We start from the raw sequence: 22,162 nt of genomic DNA, 5'->3' as shown, positions 1-22,162 counted from the left end.
TATAATCTTTGCAATTCTTTGAAAAATTTTTTCTTCAAAAGTTAATTTTTTTTCCAAAATTTGTTCTAAATAGTTTTAAATTTATTATTGAATTTTGTTTTTAATTCATAAATTAAGTTATACATTATTAGTGTTATTATATTATTTTATTAAAAATCAATTTTCTTTATTTGAAAAATCTACTTCCCTTTCGGCTGCCGAATGGCTTTTTTTTTAAATATATTTAATTATCTGTAATAAAAATAACATCAATATAAATTTTTATTAAATTCTAATTAATGAAAAAATTGAAAAAAAATTACTGTCAGTTCCAAATATTAAATATTAATTATTAAAAAAAAAAATAAAGTTAGCACCAGTTGATCAAACCAGCTTACGAGCGTCTATTTTCTTAACAACTTTGGTTTGAGAAGCATATTTTTTAAATGCCGAGTTTAAATTAATTTCTTCATCTAATTATATGATCTTTTTTTTTTTTTAATAAACAATATATGAAAAATTTATAAAATCGAATAATTGAAATTAATTGTATGCTTTATAATATTTAAATAATGGGTGTCAATAACTAGTTGATAATTTTTAAGTTGAGTCTCATATTGAAAACCAGTCTAAGTCGACAGCGCTATGACGCCTTTTTTTTTACTATAACCTAAAAAATTTTCTGTAAGAGTTTGAACTCTTCTGATTCAATAAATTATTTTTAAATTAATTTTTATATTTTTAATAATAATTAATCATTTATGGAAATTATTATTAATAAGCTTTGATTATATTTATTACTTAATAATAAGTTTCGATAAATAAGAATAAGCAGATGATTCGACGCATGCGCAGTATAGGTGTCAATAATTGGGGCTAAGGTATGTCAATAATTAGATCAATCAGTTTTTTAACCTGTCAATAATTTGTGTATCCGGATACTCGATTTAATTATTTAAAATTAATTAGTAAATATCACTGATTATCATTTTAAAAAAAGAAATTGATTAGTAAAAACATTACTTGAGGCATTACCACAAAAAAAATTCAACGATATTGATATTAAAAAAAAAGTATTTTTCCTGCAAAAATACAAAGTATAATTGAACGAGTATTTTTACAGTAAGAATATGGATTGTTACTGTCAAAAAAGTTAGCAACACCCCCCGCCCTCCCAGTAATACCAAATTTGATCCTGGGACTAATAACCTATGCTATTAAAGCACACCATATGTAATAATGGGCGCCATCATCTTCCTCCCTTTTATCCTCTATTGGTAATTGTTATAAAAGCAGCTATTTGTTTACAAATTATTAAACAGTATAAAATAAGCCTTTATACAGTTACAAAAAGGTTGGTTAATATTTATCAAATAATACTTTAAATTTTTTTTTAGTTTATTAAGGGGTTAGGGGTAGTCAGAATTTTCAAAAAATCAATTATTTTAAACTTCCCGCTAAGAAAATTGAAAATTTTCAAAAATCGGGAAGTTATTGGTTTTACCCCGTTTTTCGAAAATCGAATTTCCATCAGATCTCGACGTTTTGAGGTCCTAGGAAGCTTTCCTGACTATTCCCGCAAGGGTATCACTATGTCTGTATGTGTGTGTGTGTGTGTGTGTGTGTGTGTGTGTGTGTGTGTGTTTGTAGGGGGGGGAATCCTTTTTACGGATTCTAGGCATAGCTGTTTGGCCTGGATATGTGGCGACTCGACGCAGCGTCATACTAACTCGACACTAACGCCCCTACCCACTAAACCCTAAACCCCTTTCTCTTCTATCCTCTGATCCCCCATGGTACCGCCGTAAGGCATTTCTTCGCGGGGGGAGGAATTAGCTGCCGCTCTTCCTTCTGGTGGCTGTGTGTGTGTGTGTGTGTGTGTGTGTGTGTGTGTGTGTGTGTGTGTGTGTGTGTGTGTGTGTGTGTGTGTGTGTGTGTGTGTGTGTGTGTGTGTGTGTAAGTATGTAAACCTCTTATAACTTTTGAACGGTTGAACCGATTTCATCGCGGTTGGTGCCATTCGAAAGGGCTTCGCCAAACTTAGATTTCCTGTTAATTTGAACCGATTCGGACCGATAGATTTTGAGAAATTTGGAGAAATCTAAAAAAAAGTAGGAAAAAAAATTTTTTCTGAAGTGGTTTTTTTGGGATAACTTTTAAACGGCTCAACCGATCGATTCCAAAAACTAATCAGCTCTTAACCTTAAAAAACCACTCGATCGCCGCCAATCCGGTCAAAATCGGTAGATTCGTTCGAGAGATATCGTGAACGAAAGAAAACCGAAAAAAGTGTTTTTTCGGAGTTACTTCGAAATTTCTAGTTTGACCAATTGAAACTTAGAAATTCTCTATGAGGCTTAAAAAATTGCGTAGAATGCCGCCAACCGCGTAAAAATCGGTTCATTCATTCAAAAGTTATTGTGGTACGAACATTCAAAAAATAGTGTTCTATGAAACTTCTATCAGACTTTTGAGCTCAAAGAGCTCAAAAGCATAGAAAAGGTACTTTTTTGAGCTCGGAGAGCTTAAAACAACACACAGATTGTACTTTTGAGCTCGAAGAGCTCAAAAAAGCGGTCAGGTATTAACGGAATTAGCGGGAAGTTGCAGGGATGGCCTTTAGGGTCAACCGTTTTCCTAATTTTTTTTTTGCATTTTCGTTATGTGTAATATCTTAAAAATATTCTCTGAAAATTTCAAGTCGATCCGATAATTAGTTTTTGAGTTATTCGACAAATAACAAAGAGAGCTCGGGTACTTCAAAGCGCTCGGGAGCAGATAGCTAGCGGCAGCTTCAAGAAACCCCCTTTTAGGGTTCTATTGTCATCCATGAATTAAGATGTGTAGGTGGATTCAATCAGAATAATAATGAGAGCTTCAACCAACTAGTGTGGAAAATATGCCCAAAAACCGTGAATACTAGTTCTACTATCGTACAAATTGCTGCATACATAGCTACTTGTATATTTAATGAAGGTACAAATTCATTATTAATGATTATGGATACCCTAGGACTCAATTGTGGGTCTAATTCCCATCGGTATGCTGAAAAATTGGATGCTGCACGTGTGAAAGTGGCAGATCAGCGCGCCAACGACAACACTCGGGAAGGCAGAATGCATCGTAGGCAACAGCAAATTGATGTTTTGGAAACTTCCACAATGGCTGAAGAACTATTATATGGCCCAGGAATAGATGACTCGATGTAAGTAATTTAATAATTCGTATTTCTGTACGTGAATCTAGTGTGAAACTTTAAACGCGTTTTTCTTAAAACTATGTTTTTTAAACTGGTGACAACTGTAACTCGAAAGCCGCTCAGTAGATTTTAATAAAATTTATACAGCTTTTAGAATACATAATAAACTCAGGCCTGATCGAAAGATTTTTTTTTTTTTCAAAAATTTCGATTTTTTAAGACCAATTAACTGCTGATTTTTTCCCAAAAATCTAGACAAAAATTTCCTGAGGCCGCCATTTTGTTAATTTTTGAAAAAAAAAAAATCCTTCGATCAGGCCCAGGATTATCTATTTATAAAACTAATTTTTTTAATCCGATTGATTTTAGATGAATCTCCAAGGACTTATGATTGTCACCGCAAGGACCTTTTTTTAGAACTGGGTCAACACAGACAGCTATAACTTTGGAAATAAAATTTTTTTTTTGAAATTTTCGTAATTTCAAGTCAAAACATTGTATAATAATGCCATATTACTACTTTTGTAAAATAACATGATTTAATAGCAAAAAAAAAATACTGAAAATTCTCATTTTTTCGTGCCTCTGACTACCCCTAACCCCTTAAATAAAAATTAAAAAAGGCCGTCATTCTCTAGACATATATTAGTATCAATTAAGTGAGGTTACGCTCGTTTGATTTTAATTTAAGTGTTTTAGTGAGAGTGAAACCAAGTTTTGTCACTGTCAAAGTCCATATTGCTTTGCAGATTAAACTTGGGTATTTTTCCACAAAAATACCACTTGCTTAAGTGAAGACAAAAATTTACGACGGTAGATTCTACTTTTTGTCGTGTACTACAGCTTACTTCACTTAAAACTGAAATTACGATGCTCCATATTGTAGGGTGTAACAGTAGAGAAATAAAGTTCACTGGTAACATAAACTATTTTAGAAAGCGAATCGCATAGAATGTAAGCGGTAATTATTAAAAAAGAAAACAATTTCTTTTTTATCAATGATTCAATAACTGTCTAAGATTCTGACTCATATAACTTTTTACTAATCCACGCCGCCATATCCATAACATTGTTGTTGGCACAATAGCTGTTTCTGCTTTCATGATTCCTGCATGTTGTTTTCATGATCCGTGATTTTGGATCATAACCTAGATCGGTTAATAATTTAAATGGATTTCCATCCAACTTGAAATGTTCAATTAGAAATTTAGCGCGTTTTTTATCGCGCACGTAGACGTCATACTTAAGAAGATCATACATTTTTATCAACATATGGTCGTCAACGTACTTACTTTTCTGATTCCACATTATTCTGCATATTCTGTGAAATTTTCTAAAGGCTTTACTGTTAAAAATGCATTCCGCAGAAATTTCAATATGTGATGTGTCTACCAAGATCGGAAATTCGACTTGTAGTGATCGAGCGGTTGCATAAGCTACGCAAAACTCTTTTATAATAGTCTCACCTCTGAGCCTAAACCCGGTGAAGTCGATTACTGCGACTTTCATTTCTCTCTTCTAATATTAGATAATTATTTTAAAAAATTTTTTTAGACTAAATTTTATTTGATAAATTTAGTTTTATTGATAAATTTACTATAAATAAGCAAGATAAATTAGATAAATATTTTGTAAGCTTGAGTTTTTGTTATTAGAAATGAAAGCAGATGCTTTTAATGCAGCCGATTGTTTTGCTTCAAGAATTCTTGTTTTGAGGTCTGACTTAAACGTTTTCTTGGCTTGAGAAACTCGTTTGTATTTTAAGTGGATAATTATTGCAGTGGCTCTTACTCAATTAACTCTGCCAACAAAAGTCTTACTCATGAATGATATTTTCAATAACAATGAAACCTGGATCGTAAACATGAGACGCGTGTTATGATGTTTAGAATTAATAAAAATTTAAACACTAGATGGCGCGTCAGTAAATAGCCGTATTACTGATGACGTCATTATTTTCGGTTAGTTGTAAGTTTTCATTTTTTAAATCTGAAGACTGTCTTCGCGTTTAATTATTATTGTAATGCATAAATAAAAACAATTTTTATTAGAACAAAATCGAATATAATTAATAACTACTGGGTGCAGAGATTTATCTAATGAACGTATCTAATTGAAGATTTTTATTTACTAGATAACCTAAGAGTTTCTGTCGTTGATAATTTAGTCATAAAATATTAAAGATATTAAACAATAACTAGTTTCTTATAATTGTAAAATTGTTTATTAAATAAAGTGATCCCGACATCATCACAGAAAAATCATTTTTATAAAAAAAATAATCTACAGTGTGTAATTGTAACTACATGTAATCTCTAATATTTGTAAATAAAAATTTTTATAAATAAAGAAATGTATTTAATTTTATAATCAGGATTTGATATGAGTATTGTAGAAATTAACTGGTTAATAATTAAAAAATAAGTAGATATATTTTTGAGGCAAGTAAAATAATAGCCTGATTGAAAAAATTCGGTATTCTTAAAAAAAGTTGGTATTGTCTTGAATCAATTTTACCGACCTCAGACCGAAAGAAAAAATTAGTTGGGTAAAATATATATGCACCTCGTTTGAAAACAATAAAATACGCGGTCGAAGGATTAAATTCTTAAATGGAGATTTTTTTCGATCTCCATACAAGAGTTGTGATTTACTTTATTTAAGAGATATAAATATTCTGAAACAAGCTTAAAAAAGTTTGAAAAATCCAAAAGTGCACGCCTCATAATTTCATTTTCCACAATAAAATTGATTAAAATAAAATACAAAAAAACAAAATAATAAAAAACAGAAAACTCTGCTATGGTTTAGTGGCGCCATAATTCTAAGGTTGGGAAAAAAAATACTATAATAAAATGTATGGATATATGTACAAATACACAGTCGTATCTTAGTTTTTCATAAATAATAATTAAACGATAGTGAATTGAACGGTCATATAAATTGAGAAAGTCCTTAGTATGTTACTTTAGATGATAAAAAAAATATTATTCCGGTACGATTATTTTTTCGAGCAATTTCCCTGCCACATACACGGATCCATAAACACAGACACACGGATGTCCAGGAAAGATTATTTTTAATGTTATTATTTACTATGTTAAACAAAATAATTGTTATTGAAATATATTTTATGTACCTGACAGATTATTTGACTTGATATAAGTGCACTCATATTACCTTATTGACATTTTTAAAGATATAAGCTCACCCCGACATTACACTCATCGAGACCTTTCATTTGAGTACCCACATCAATTTTTCATATATTTATTATATATATGTACATATGAAAAATATATCAAAATGTATGTGGGTACTCAAATGAAAGCTCTTGATGAGTGTAACATCGGGATGAGCTTATATCTGTAAAAACGTCAATAGTTAAGAAAGAAAGTACAGTGCAATTTAACAAAAGTCATTATTCAATAAAGCAAAATTTTATTTATTTATAGTTTACAAGTTACGGCAGTCACGCACAAAAAAAAAAAGTCATCTTGAGTCAAGTAATATTTACTTGATCCAAGTATATTCAACTGAAGATAAAATATATTCTTGAGTTAAGTAAATTTTTTTCTTGTATTGGTCAATCTTGGTTTAAGCAAATATTCCCTAGTTCCAACAGGCTTACCAACTTAAGTGAAGAAAAAAATTTCTTAATCCAGCTTTACGAGCCGCGCGGAAACCCATTTTCAACATTAAATAAAAATTATTGTTTATGGAGCTAGAGTTCCGGGAGTCGAGACTTTTTTCAGAAATTTCCTCCTCTTTAAGGATCTTTTTTCTGATTGTGGATATCACTTATAGTTATTGAGTTATTAACGCAACAAATTTCTAACCGTGTACTTTGTATGAGTCGAGCAAATACTTGTATATACATATATTTTTGTCACTACACACTTAACTGTAAAGCAGTAATATAATGGGAAATCAGCACGTTAAAAATTAATTATAAATGTCTAATTAAATGAACACAAAAAATAAAAATCATGCATAAGGTTATTTTTTTAAATTTTATTCCTTATTAAAAAAATCTCGATTTAGTTCCAAAAAATCACGTCGCCAACGTTGGCGCTACTTTCTTAAGCCAAGAGAAAGATTTACTTGGGATAAGTATATGACATTATTAGTTCAAGAATAAATTTTTTCAACTAAAATAGCAGAATAACTTGAAACAAGAAGTAAATTTTGAAGAAAATGATTTTCTTGAGTCAAGATGACTTTTTTTTCTGTGCGTAGTGACTGCCAAGTTGCTAGTTGTTATTGAAATATATTTTTCTCCCCTCCGGACGGAAAGCGTCAATTTTCCGCCCGCTGCGCTAAATGAAAATGCCGCTTTCCGCCTCCGTGGAGGAGAAAAATAGTACTCACCACGGGCAGGAAATAAGAAAGCCTCAGATCACATGTTTGTCGACCTCGGCTTCGCCTCGGTCAAGAACTACATGTAATCTGAGACATTTATTTTCCTGCCTTAGGTAAGAAATATACTATTTCTTACTACGCCGGTCGAAAGTACGGGGTTCCCGCTGCGATTTCACGGCAGAAAGCCCCGCTTTGATGCCGTGGCTGAGTCGCGCATGCGCTCTACGACGGGGAGCCGAAATAATGAATTCATGCACTGACAACGAGACACGAGGCGGCAGAAAGTCTGAAAGTCGGTAGTCGCGCTCTCTTTATAACTTATGTTTATAAGCCTAACCTTACTTGTGATTGTTATGAATGTATCTGTTTTGTTATGTGTCAATAATTTTAGGTTAAAACTAAGTTAATTATAGATAATAAATATTTATTTTAATGAAATGAGACTTTTTTAATATTTAAATTACATGAAGAAACGAGAAATATTTTTTATTCTGACAGATATTCTCAAATAAATAAATTAATTATTGAACAAATAATTATTTGAAAAAATACACTGATAGAAGGGTTTATTTATATTAAAAAATATTTGTTAATAGTTAACAAATCATTTATTAGAGACCACTTTTTAGTATTAAACAAATATTTCTTAGTATTTAATATGATTTATTTGTATTTAATAAATCTGGTATTCATTTATTAATTATTAATAAATCTTTTTAAATACTAAGAAATATTTGTTAAGGACTAAAAAGTGGTCTCTAATAAATGACTTGTTAAATATTAACAAATATTTTTAACTATAAACAAATCCTTCTATCAGTGTACACAAACAGATTTTTTTCTTAATTTTTTTTTCTATGCATTTTACGACTATTATTTCATTTTTCTGTTTTTTTTTTTTTATTCTCAAAATCAGAGTTAATTTATAATATATTTATAACTTTAATTTTATTTAATTAAATTAAGATCTTTTCTCAGAAGAAAGCAGTAATATGATAGTTTATAAATTAGTATCTTTATTGAAAGGTGTATTTGATGCCTGCCCCCCCCCCCCCGACCAGCAGCACTCGCTTCGCTCGTGCCGCAAATGTCGGGGGCAGGCATCAATTTGTTTTCAAAGCAATTTTTTGCGTACTTTCGACCGGATAGCAAGAAAACTAGTATACACTACACGGGCAGAAATTTGAGAGCCCTGAACTGCGCGCCATGATGCCCGAGGCGAAGCCGAGGCGAACCGAAGCGAAGCCGATGCAGGAATCTCAACTTTCTGTCCTTGTAGTGTAATATACTATTATGTGCCTGACAGATTATTTGACTTGATATAAGTGCACTCATATTATCCTGTAAGTGCGATATAAGTAAAAAAAATCAATTTCAGTTTCGAGAAAACTGCTTTTTTTTGTCGAGAGTAGAGCACTACCTCAATGCTTCGCTTATGAGGTGTGCAATTTTGCAGAAAAATATTTATTTGAACCAAATTAATTTTTTTGTTGTAGTTGTTAGTACAATAAAAATGACTTACTTTTTTTGGAATTATCCGGATCACGTACGAAGCTAATAGTTACTTTAAAATTATCAGTATTAGCCAAGGTATTGTAAGGTCTGTCATTAGGCGTCGGTGCGGTGAATAATACATGGTTTGGAATAACGTGACCGTCGATAACTTGGTGGTCTATCTTGGTGGGTCTGACCGAAGGCTGTAAGAAAGAAAAACAGAATATAATAATTAATAAAATTACATAAAAGTGCAAGTATCATCTTGAAAAAACAGAAACAGAGAAAATTAACAAGAGAACAGCGGGAGTTTAATGGGAAGGTTTATTTCAAATATAGCACAGTAAGCTTTTACTGGTAATCCTTGTACTGTCGACGTCCGCGCACTCTTTTCCGACGTCTGCCTTTATATAAACTTTAACTACTAATATAAGCCACACTCTCTCTGTGAATTCAGCGGCTTACTCCTGTTTCTGCTGTACCCTGACTATCTTTACTCACATTTTATACGCGGTATTACTCTAACTCGTAAAAAGCCAAATATTTAATTACCCACTCACATTAATTACTCACCATTTAAAAGCTTTTTCTTTGCTCAACTGTCTACTGTCTGCGACGGAAACTAGACTAATGATTGTTGTTATTAAATATTATTATTATATCATTTTTACTTGTATACCTATTTTGGTTTTTACAATACTGAAACCTATATTCTCCACATTTTTGCTATTACCAAAGTAATACCACTCAAGTGCCTCTTTTGTTATCATATAACATTCATAATGTTATACCTGGCTTTCGCCCCTTTCGCTAACACTTGTTTCTTTTGCGTTCAACTCTTTTTATAATCAACATGTTATCCACTTTTTATTATCAACATGTTATCCGCTTTTTTATAATCGACATATAATTTTGCACATAACTCTATTCTCAATGTGGCTGTGGACCGACTTGTGCTTTCTGTACTGTATCTACCCTATTCCTCACCCCTTTCTATCGGCTGTTGGAATAGTGGCGACGGGGAAACCATAGAAAAAAAACCCATGCCAGTACAGTCGGCTACCGGAGCGATCTCCGACGGTTGGTGTTGGAACTATTCGAACAACCGTCGGGGCTCGAACCCTCGCCTCACGACAAGATGCACGAACGAACTAACGGAATAATGACAGTCCGCTCGGCCATCATGCCGCTTGTTGTTATTAAATATTTTTTTCCTCTTATCTACACGGTTAAAAAATTAACTTGAATAAAAAGATAGAATTTTCTTTCACTGATAAAATCAATTTTTAAAATTTCTTTGTTTTAAATAAAATAGAAAAATAATTATCTGCTGTATGCTACAAGAATAAATAAAAAAATTAGAAAAACGGTTGACCCTGAAGGCCATCCCTGCAACTTCCCGCTAATTCCATACTTAGGCGCTTAAAATTGCACCAATGACGTTTTTGAGCTCTTCGAGCTCAAAAATACAATTTAAGGGTTATTTTGAGCTCTCCGAGCTCAAAGAAATTGCTTTCCTATGCTTTTGAGCTCTTCGAACTCAAAAGTGATAGAGATTTGATAAGACACTATTTTTTGAATTTTTAAACCGCAATAACTTTTGAATGAATAAACCGATTTTCACGCGGTTGGCAGCATTCGACGCAGTTTTTCAAGCCTCACAAAGAATCTTAAATTTTGAATTGATCGCGCTAGAAATTTCGGAGTTATTCCGAAAAAACACTTTTTTTGGTTTTCTTTTGTTCACGATATCTCTCGAACGAATCAACCGATTTTGACCGGACTGGTGGTGATCGACGTGGTTTTTTGAGGTTAAGAGCTGATTAGTTTTTGGAATTGAACCATCAAGCCGTTTAAAAGTTATTCCAAAAAAACCACATTTGAAAAAAATTTTTTTTTCAGTTTTTTGAAGATTTCTCAAAATCTATTGATCTGAATCAGTCCAAATAGTTTTCAAAATCTAAGTTTAGTTAAGACCTTTCGAATGGCACCAACCGCGATGAAATCGGTCAAGCCGTTCAAAAGTTATAAGCGGTTCACGTACTTTCACACACACACACACACACACACACACACACACACATACACACACACACACACACACACACACACACACATACACACACACACACACACACACATACAGACACCGTGACAACCTCACGGGGATAGTCAGGGAAGCTTCCAGTGATCTTTAAACGTTGAGATCTGATGAAAACTCGATTTTTGCAAAACGGGGTGAAAACAATAACTTCCCAATTTTTGAAAATCTTCGATTTTCTTAGCGGGAAGTTAAAAATAATTTTAATATGTTAATTACAAAAAATTAATTTTATTTAAAATTCAATTTTAAAACTCGTTTAAATTTTCCCGCGGATTGTATTTTTTTCATACGAATTGAACGCCCTTTTTCGTTCCGATGAGTGAATCATAAAAAAGAACCAATTAGAGACTGTTTTACCTTTGGTCAGCCAGCGAACACAGTTGAGTATAGCTGTATTTACGAATAAATTTTTATAAATGGCTGCTCAAAGGACAGAAAATTTCTCCAACTGCCGGCCGAAAAAAATTAATTATAATTAAACAAAATAATATTAAGCTGCAATTTTCAATACGCAACTTCCCATAAGGCAGACGAAGAGATTAAAAAATAAATAGAGTTTAAAAATTTATTTTTTCAAAAGTTATCGTGTTTGCCCCTCCATAAAAACTTAAAAAATCCACAACAGCCATTAAAACGACTTTATTATGTAAGAATAGCAATTAATCGATTCAAAAAAAATTTTGATAAGTTCAACAATCATTTTTCTTTCTAACAGTATGTTTTTTGTATTATTTATATTTGCATTATAGTTGGCAAGTATGATTTAATGTGACAAAACAGGATCTTAATATTGATATTAATTTTTGAGTCACTTATTCGGCTTCAAAAATTTTTTTAAACCTTACTCTAGCGAGAAAATTCAGCGACTGTGCGCCCTCTGTTGGGATTTTTTTTTACTAAAGATTTGTCCTAGTTTTAACGAAATTGGTTTTATTTTTTGTAAAATAATAAAAGTAAATTTAATCGTCAACTGTAAAAATAAAAACAAATAATTTAATTGTTATGAGACAGTTTATAAAAATAAATCCAATTAATCTCAGTCAAAATTAATTTCTTTTTAACGTTGAGCTTTAAAAAGTTTTTAATTCTTCGTATTTTTAATTTTAACAATTTAGTCGTTAAAAAATCAATTATTACTGTCAGGATAAAAAAAAATTCGACAATTTACTGCTTTATTTTATTACAAATTTATAAGAATTTATATGAAAAGAGATTGAAAAATAACTTTGACATTCGCATCAGAATTCACCTCACGTATTTATTTCCTAGCGTTGACATGAAATTTTTCTATATGCGAGTTACAAGTTACCAAGTTGCATTTTCCACGTCTGCGTAACAAGACTTTAAATAAATTTCCTCGTATGTTATATTTTGTGTGAAAAAAAACACGCTTGTAAGTTTGGGTAAACTTTAAAAGTTGCAAAATAAAATAACTCTTATTTATTTAAAAATACCTTGAATCCTTCCTCGTCGGGGATGAAAAATGTGTAACCACCCTCGGCTTTGAATATGTCTTCTTTATTATTTAATAATACTCTTTGACGGAAGGTTCTGTAAGCAAAGTTTATTATTTCAGTACACGAAAATTTAACGTTGTACAGGCAATTATTTAATTCTTTTAAGTATGATAAAAAAATAAATTACCTTATTCTAAATTGACCGAGGTTAATACTGTCGCTTTGGTTCAAAAATTGAAATGCATTTGGGTTGGAAATTAATGAGTCGGGTGAGTTTGATAGAACTGGCTCCAGTACTTCCGATATTTTGTGCAGAACCTGAAACAAATGAAAATAATTATTATGTTATGTCTGTATGTTTGTTTCGATTTGAAATTTCGCGTGCCAAATGCCAAAAGGGCGTATAAAAGTTATATAAAAAAGCCGATTTTATCATATGACTACTCTGGAGACAAAATTTTTCTTATTTCTCAATAATATAGATTACTGTAGTAAAATAGTAAAAATTCCTTTAATTTTCTTTCCGGGCAATCTTGCGCTGAGAAAATTGATCGGCTGTTTATTGAAATACTTTTTTATTATTAAATATTTTAATAATAATTCAAATAAAGAAAGGAATGTAATTTCCCTAGACATCTTTGAGACTAAAGGCGGAACTAAAATTCTAAAATCAAATTACTAAAAACAATGAGAATATACTATATTTATAGTACATAGTATGCTTTTGATGTGATTCATAACTCTTATACAACAATGCAATTTATTCCGTCATTCGCATTTACGCTGTCTTTAAGAATAGCACAAGTATATATGTACAAAATTAAATAGAAGCGTTTTTCCAGGTCGTTTTTGTGTTTATAAGAGTTCAAGAGGTCTAAGGTAAAAACTAAATATATAGATATAAATAAATTGTATGAATAACTTGTTGAAGAGACGGAGATGAAGATGGAATCTTGAATCTCAACTTTCATATTGTGCGAAGCAACATAATATATATATAATATATATATATATATATATATATATATATATATATATGCAGTATATATATATATATATATATATATATATATATATATTATACTAAATACAAAACGTAATAGCAGAATTGTTAGCGAAGCTTTCGAGCTCTTGAGTTGAAATGAAAGTTCTCATGCCTTGTAGCTCTTGAATTATTTTACGCTGTTTCTTTAATTTGGAAAAATAAAATACTCCTCTCTGTTTAATAATTGGTCCAGGGTGTTTTTTTCCACCGAAAAAAAAAAACTATTTTTTAATAGTGAAAAAATTTTCTTTTAAATTAACTAATTTAATATTTATTAGATGCATTAGTCCTCTATAAAACTGATCCAAAAGTTTAATTTACTGGATTCTCCAGTGAAATAAAAAAAATTTAATGCAGCTTATCGCACCCATTAAAATATAATTAGTAATGGAGAAATTTTTTTTATAATTAAATATTACTAGCAACCTTGCAGTCACTATGTGACTGCCGTTACTTATGAGCTATAAATAAATAAAATTTTGCTTTATTAAATAATGACTCTTGATAAATTGCACTGTACTTTCTTAACTATTGACGTTTTTAAAGATATAAGCTCATCCCGTCGTTACACTTATCAAGAGCTTTCATTTGAGTACCCACATACATTTTGATACATTTTTCATATATACATTTATATAATATATATAAATATAAGAAAAATTGATGTGGGTACACAAATGAAAGGTCTTGATGAGTGTTATGTCAGGGTGAACTTATATCTTTAAAAATGTCGATAGTTTACAAGATACAAGGTCATTTCTTAATTATGTAATATATGTAATATATATTTTTAAGATATAAGCTCATCCTGATGTTACACTCATCGAGAGCTTTCATTTGAGTACCCACGTGCATTTTTGATATATTTTTCATATATATATGTATATATATATATATTTTTCATATATATATGTATATATATATATATATATATATATATATATATTAGGGTGTGCCAAAATGTAACTTCCGTGGAGAACTTTTTAAAATTGGAATTTTGAGTTCCGCTTTTAACAGGGGCTGCGTTTGAGCATTTCCTGAGATATTTTGGTGTGAGACGATGTATTTGATTTTCATAGAATTTTTTAACAGAAGCTTAGTTTGGGCATTTCCGGTGAAAATTCAAAATTTGGCCGGAAGTACCCAATTAAATCTCATGTTAAAAAATTCTATGAAAATCAAATACATCGTCTCACACCAAAATATCTCAGGAAATGCCCAAACGCAGCCTCTGTTAAAAGCGGAACTTAAAATTCCAATTTTAAAAGGTTCTCCACGGAAGTTACATTTTGGCACACCCTAATATATATATATATATATATATATATGCATATATATATATATATATATATATGCATATATATATATATATATATATATATGCATATATACGAAATATATGAAAAATTAATGTGGGTACTCAAATAAAAGGTCTTGATGAGTGTAATGTCAAGGTGAGCTTATACCTTTAAAAATGTCGATCGTTTACAAGATACAAGGTCATTTCTTAATTATGTAATATATATTTTGAAGATATAAGCTCATCCTGATATTACACTCATCGAGAGCTTTCATTTGAGTACCCACGTGCATTTTTGATATATTTTTCATATATACATATATATAATATATATAAATATACAAAATATATGAAAAATTGATGTGGGTATTCAAATGAAATGTCTCGATGAGTGTAATGTCGGGGTGAGCTCATATCTTCAAAAATATCAATAGTTCAGAAGATGCAAGGATATTTCTTAATTATGTAATATATATTTTGGAGATACAAGCTCATCCTGATGTTACACTCATCGAGAGCTCTCATTTGACTACCCACATGCATTTTCATATATTTTTCATATATACATTAGGGTGGGCCAAAAAAACTTAATTTTTTGTCTTTAGCTACCGCGTAAATATCTTCCAAGATGACGAAAAAAAAATTCTGGTAGAGTGTGAGCTCTTAATATCCGTATCTAGAGGTGTCACATGGTGATTTTTGATTTCACATTTAAATAAGACGGGAATTTTTTTTTTTTTTTTTTTTTTTTTTATTTTGATGTATCTTAACGAGTTATTGTGTGGTAAAAATAAATAAATATTTTTGTAGGAAATTGAACGGCCTACAAAAAAGGTCTGATATAATTTTTCGCTAAGTCAACTCGGTTAAAAGTTATTCGCAGTTAAAGTTCAACTTAAAATAATATACGATGACTTTCACAATTTTTTATATTTTTTAACAATAAAACGACTTAAAATCATAAAACAACATATTTTTCGTGATTTTTCTCGTTTTTACTTCCCAAATTTATTGAGAAAAACTTATGTTATATGATAACCTACTCCCAATACGGATTGCGGGAGTGGGTGTTAACAATGAAAATCTTAAATTTACTAGCTATAGTTCCTACAGACTTAATTTGGTAGTAGTCTTTTATTGGTCATGTAGAAATCATCTCAATACGGATTTCAATAAATTCTACTTCCTTTTCTGTGTACAGAAATAAAATTTGATAGAACCTCAAGAGAAACAGGAAATTCCAGAAATGGCCTCCAGAGTCAACCGATTTGAATATTTTTTTTTCTTAATAATTAGATATCAGCTAAAAACAAATTTCGCGATAATTGACTTCATATGCTGACTGTGTCAGAGAGATATGTAGAATAGAAAAAATGTTGTTGTTTATAAACTAGGACTTTTTGAGACATGAAATTTAGGATAAGTCTATTGGGTTTCAATGGAATTTTCTAAAAATTTCCTTACAAAAATCGTCTCTCTGGCAGCAGGGGAAAAGTCATTGTAAGGTTTTCAAAACTTAATATTAATGATAGTTATTCAGTCAACGGACTAAGAATTTTACATAAATGCATGGAAATAACATGTTATTTTTGCTGATCATATAACCGATAAATTTTTCTTATTGCGAGATCGCGGGTTTGTAACAGATGAAAATGAATGAATTTTCCAAACATTTGATATATAAAAAATAAATTTGGCTAATTATTTAAATAGAATTTGTAAAAAACATGTTAAATTTATAGCTAATAATATTTACAGCCATAATTTATAGCTAAATTTGTCATTAAAGACAAATTTGGGAACTGGGGAAATAAAGGATAAAGGGGGGAGGAGAGACCTTACTCAGTAGGAATTTTTTTTTTTTTTTTTTTTTCGGTAACCGAAAAAATAATTCAGACAGCCCAGACCGGGACTCGAACCCGGATCGTTTGGTTACGCGCTAAAGGCTCTACCAGTTAAGCTATCCGAGACATTGTCCGTAACTACCATTCAGTCACCTAATATATTTTAGGTTTAAGTATGTATATCTTTGTTTATTTTTATGTATTGTAATATTTAATATTTATATACAGACTATTTATCTATGTCACTGAAAAAATTTTAAATGACAGAAAAATTCTTCGCATTCGAAGCTAGTTAGATTTCAACTTCACTTATGAGACTTGCAATGACTTCAACTAAAACTTTCAATGCTCCATTTAGAATTTGTGCAAATCAAAACAATACTCCAATTAAATTTCAAGTCCAGATCTAAAAATGCAATTCTACAAAGTGCTCAGCGAAGCAAGCGGGTAACAGCAAATTAATAAATAATATATATAATCGCATCAAAAATCTTTACAGTACTTCCGACTACATTGAAATCAGTTTTCAACGCTTTTATTCGAATTGTGTGCTGTATGGCATAAGTTTTTCTCGATATTTTGCGAAGTAAAAACGAGAAAAATCACGAAAAATATGTTGTTTTATGATTTTAAGCCGTTTTATTGTTAAAAAGTATAAAAAATTGTGAAATTCATCGTATATTATTTTAAGTTGAACTTTAACTGCAAATAACTTTTAATCGAGTTGACTTAGCGAAAAATTATATCAAACCTTTTTTGTAGGCCGTTCAATTTCCTACAAAAGTATCTATTTATTTTTACCACAAAATAACTCGTTGAGATACATCAAAATTCCAAAAAAAAAAAAAAAATTCCCGTGTTATTTAAATAAGAAATCAAAAATCACCATGTGACACCTCTAGATATTGATATTAAGAGCTCAAACTCTACCAGAATTTTTTTTTCGTCATCTTGGAAGATATTTTCGCGGTAGCTAAAGAAAAAAAAATTAAAAGTTTTTTTTGGCTCACCCTAATATATATCCGAACAAAAACAGTTTCACTGTAAAAAAAATCGCGCCAAGTCCACGTTCATAAGACTATTAAGAAAAAAAAAATTTGTTTATTTCTTTACAAAAATATATAAAATAAAAAAATTAAAAAATCCAAGTAACCGATATGATTGTTTATGATTTTCGGAAATTAAAAAAAATTTTGTTACAAATTTAAAAAAAAAGTTTGGAACGTATTTAGTGTGGGCGGTTGCTAAATTAAAAGGAATTGAAATACACAATGATGCACACCAAGTACGTTCCAAAATTTTTTTCTTAATTTTTAAATTTATAACAAAATTTTTTTTAATTTCCGAAAATCATAAACAATCATATCGGTTACTTGGATTTTTAATTTTTTATTTTATATATTTTTTTAAAGAAAACAAATTTTTTTTTCTTAATAGTCTTATGAACGTGGACTTGGCGCGATTTTTTTTACAGTGAAACTGTTTTTGTTCGGATTTTAGTATTTTTTGTAATTATAATAAAAATTTACAATTGGTACCAACTTAATTAAATCTCGCGTTGGTTGCATTTTTTATAGCAAATTATCCCCTTGAAACTACAGTTTATGTAAAAATAATTCCAGCGCACCCTGGCGGGTGTAGATGCAAGCTGTGAAATATCTATTTTTAACTGTAGTTTCCCATCTAATGAAGGATTACTATGCATTCTCGAATTATTTAGTCTGTGGCAGATCACTTTGACCATCGAAAAAAAAGTCAGGATCGAAATTTTTGCGTTGCTATAGTTTGTGCTGATTAAATTTAATAATTTAAAGTAGATTAATTGTTATAAGTGAATATAATTAATTAATAACAGTCAAATAAAGTATGAATTACTGTTAAAATATACAATTTAGAAAAAAAAAGTACCGTAGAATTAAATAAAATTTTGCAACCTCAAAATACCATTCTGTTTACAGTAAACACAGTCGGTAGTCTGGCGCTCCGTTTATAGCAGATTTGAACGGAACTTGGCGCCAGATTCTACCGAATCTGTGGATAATATATATATATATATATATATATATATATATATATATATATATATAAATATATGAAAAATTGATGTGGGTAGTACCCACTGGGTACTCAAATGAAAAGTTTTGATGAGTGTAACATCGGGATGAGCTTATATCTTTAAAAATGTCAATAGTTCACAAGATACAAGGCCATTTCTTAATCATGTGTCTAGAGATAGAGTATTTTCGAATGCAGCCTAAATACTTATCATAATAAATTGAATATCGGTGAGAATGATATGAAACCTTAAAAAAGCATAAATTCTAGTTTAGATCTTTGCAATGACACTAAATTTTACTTAAAAAATCAATTTTATCATATAATTATCCTGGAGACAAAATTTTCTTATTCTCTTAATAATATAGATTATAAATTTGATAGGTTTTATATTTTGAAAAAAAAAATAGATTATCATTTAATAACATTAATTAATTTTTTTAATTTTATTTATTTTTGAACGTTATTTCACTTGAAAATATACACATAATAATTGCAAATAGTAAAAAAAAGTTACGAATGTCATTAAAGTAAAACTAATTGAGGTGAGCTCCAATGAATTATTACTTGCGTAGATATCACGCGAGCATGAGTTAGACCGCGATATGCAATGATAGGAGATAAAAAAAGGCCGAAGAGGTGGCACACTACGGGAAAGTTTGAATGAGGGCAAAAGAGAACTGAGAAATGCGGATGAGAAATTATCCATTGTTCTCCTCTGTTTAACCCGCAAAATTTACCACTTCCAATGGGAATTTCACCGCAAATTGTGCTCGATACGATTACAATTCCCAAAACTACTCATTGTCGTTTTTAACGCTTCAAAAAAAATTTATTAAATCTAACAGAAGCTAAACTAAACAGTAATTTTGTTTATTTATAAAACGATTAATTTTAACTTTAGATGGATTTAATACAGAGTACTAAACTGTTTTAGTAACAAAATTTTTGGTCATTTATTTGGGAGAAAAAAATATTTTTTGCCCATTAATATTATTTGTTATAGTTTAATAGTATTATAGTTTAAAAGTTTAATAGTTTTATAGTAAAATTTTTTCAAAAAATTTTTTTTTTCAAAATAGCAACATAAAATGATTTTAGAAAGTAAAAGATGGTTTAATTTAAGTGTTTTTTCGGTGTACATCTACTTATATCATTGTATAAGGGTAATATGGTTGTGATAGAGGCATTTAAGGATCACAAAATTGCTTGACCTTGACGAGTCGAGTATAAAGCACAACCTCACACGCTTCGCGCTATGAGGCGTGCAATAGATATTTGTTTCCACCAAATAATATTTAGTAGTATTTACTAAATATTTATTTGGTAAGTATTGTCGGTAGATGGCTATGCTTTAATTCCAATGTGATACATAACCTATTCACTGACTTAGATTATTTTATTCAGCTCGATTTTGGGAGATTTATCTTCCCTTTGAAAACACACATACTCCCAAATGGCTTATGACATTTCTCAGTGAAGTTTGGTAAAAATTATTCAATTTGTCTATTATTGATATGCTAAAAACTTGTTTAATTTTCAGTTTTATAAATGTCTTAAATAAAAAATTATAATTCAATGAGATTCTTTTCTATATAATACCTTATATTTCTACTTAAAATTATTTATTTTAATTATTTTGATTTATTTTGAGTAAAAAAGTTAGGTTTTACGCTAAAAGTTAAAAAATTAATTTCTTTAATCCCAATAAACGATTTATTGAGTAGCAATAAATAATTTGTTAAATACTACTAAATATTTATTTGGTGGAAATAAATGGACATTAATAAATGATTTAGTAACTATTACTAAATCTTATTAAATAGAATTAAATCCTTCTATCAGTGTAAGGTATAAGCCCCAATTATTGACGCTATAAGAGACAAAGTTATGATTTCATTTTTTTTAAGCAATCAAATATAAATATCGTTGAATTTTGTTTGCGGTAATGTCTTAAGTAATGTTTTAACTAATAAATTTCTTTTTTTAAAATGATAATCAGTGATATTTACTAATTAATTTTAAATAATTAAATAGATGATCTGGATACACCAATTATTGACGGGTTAAAAAACTGATTGATCTAATTATTGACGTACCGTAACCCCAATCCGTACAAAAACAGTTTCACTGTAAAAAAATCGCGCCAAGTCCACGTTCATAAGACTATTAAGAAAAAAAAATTTTATTTCTTTACAAAAAGATATAAAATAAAAAATTAAAAAATCCAAGTAACCGATATGGTTGTATGTGATTTTCGGAAATTAAAAAAAATTTTGTTGTAAATTTAAAAATTAAAAGAACCAATTTTGGAACGTATTTAGTGTGCGTGGTTAAGAAATATTTCACTTTTTATTAAATTCCTAAAATCTGTCTTCTAGGACTTTTAAAAAAAATTGAAGTACACAATGACGCACACCAAGTACGTTTCAAAATTGTTTCTTTTAGTTTTTAAATTAACAACAAAATTTTTTTTAATTTCCAAAAATCATATACAACCATATTGGTTACTTGGATTTTTTAATTTTTTATTTTATATCTTTTTGTAAAGAAATAAATTTTTTTTTTCTTAATAGTCTTATGAACGTGGACTTGGCGCGATTTTTTTACAGTGAAACTGTTTTTGTACGGATTTCAGTATTTTTTGTAATTATAATAAAAATTGACAATTTTAATTTAATACATTTCCGGTGGCAAACTATCCTCTTTAAGCTATAGTTCATGTAAAAGTTATTCTTGCGCTGCCTGGCGTGTGTAATTGCAAGCTGTCAAATATCTTTTTTTCACTGTAGTTTTCCATCTATTATAAGATTAGCATGCATCCTTATATTATTTAGTCTCTGGCCGTCCGCTTTTTACATAAGAAAAAAGTTAAAATCTAAAAATCTGGGTCGCTATAGTTTGTGCTGATTATTTTCAATAATTTTAAATAGAAATTATAAAGATAATTGATAATAATCAAGTAATACGCGTAATAAAAAGCATGAACTACTATTATAAAATATCATATAAAAAAAAAAATCAAAATAAATTTGAAAAAAATTTGTAACCTCAAAAAACCGTTCTGCTTACGGTATATACACACTCGGTAGTCTGGCTTGAGAACTGAACTTGGCGCCAGACTCTATCGAGTCTGTTGATTATTGACGCCCCTACTGCGCATGCGTCGAATCATTTGGTTATATTCTTATTTATCAAAACTTGATATAAAGTAATCAATATTATTAAAGTTAATTAATAATAATTTCCATGAATGATTAATTATTATTAAAAATATAACAATTTATTCAAAAACTTATTTTAAAACTTATTTAACACCAAAA

General features: G+C 29.7%; 1 protein-coding gene across 9 annotated transcripts in view; it reads right to left on the bottom strand.

Annotated features, from left to right (window-relative positions):
- Window positions 1-22,162, bottom strand: part of LOC123264090 (fasciclin-1) — a 382,407-nt gene that overhangs the window by 52,675 nt on the left and 307,570 nt on the right. For all 9 annotated transcript variants that reach the window (XM_044727161.1, XM_044727167.1, XM_044727165.1 and 6 more), the window contains exons 4-6: window positions 12,783-12,913; window positions 12,593-12,689; window positions 9,063-9,237 (exon numbers count right to left, since the gene is read on the bottom strand). In XM_044727161.1, the coding sequence (XP_044583096.1) occupies window positions 9,063-9,237; window positions 12,593-12,689; window positions 12,783-12,913 (403 nt within the window). The remainder of the gene's footprint in view (window positions 1-9,062; window positions 9,238-12,592; window positions 12,690-12,782; window positions 12,914-22,162) is intronic.

Source organism: Cotesia glomerata, linkage group LG4 (assembly GCF_020080835.1).
Source record: "Cotesia glomerata isolate CgM1 linkage group LG4, MPM_Cglom_v2.3, whole genome shotgun sequence".
Lineage (NCBI taxonomy): Eukaryota > Metazoa > Arthropoda > Insecta > Hymenoptera > Braconidae > Cotesia > Cotesia glomerata.
The sequence above is the reverse complement of the archived record's forward strand: the minus strand, read 5'-3'. Positions and strand labels throughout refer to the sequence as shown.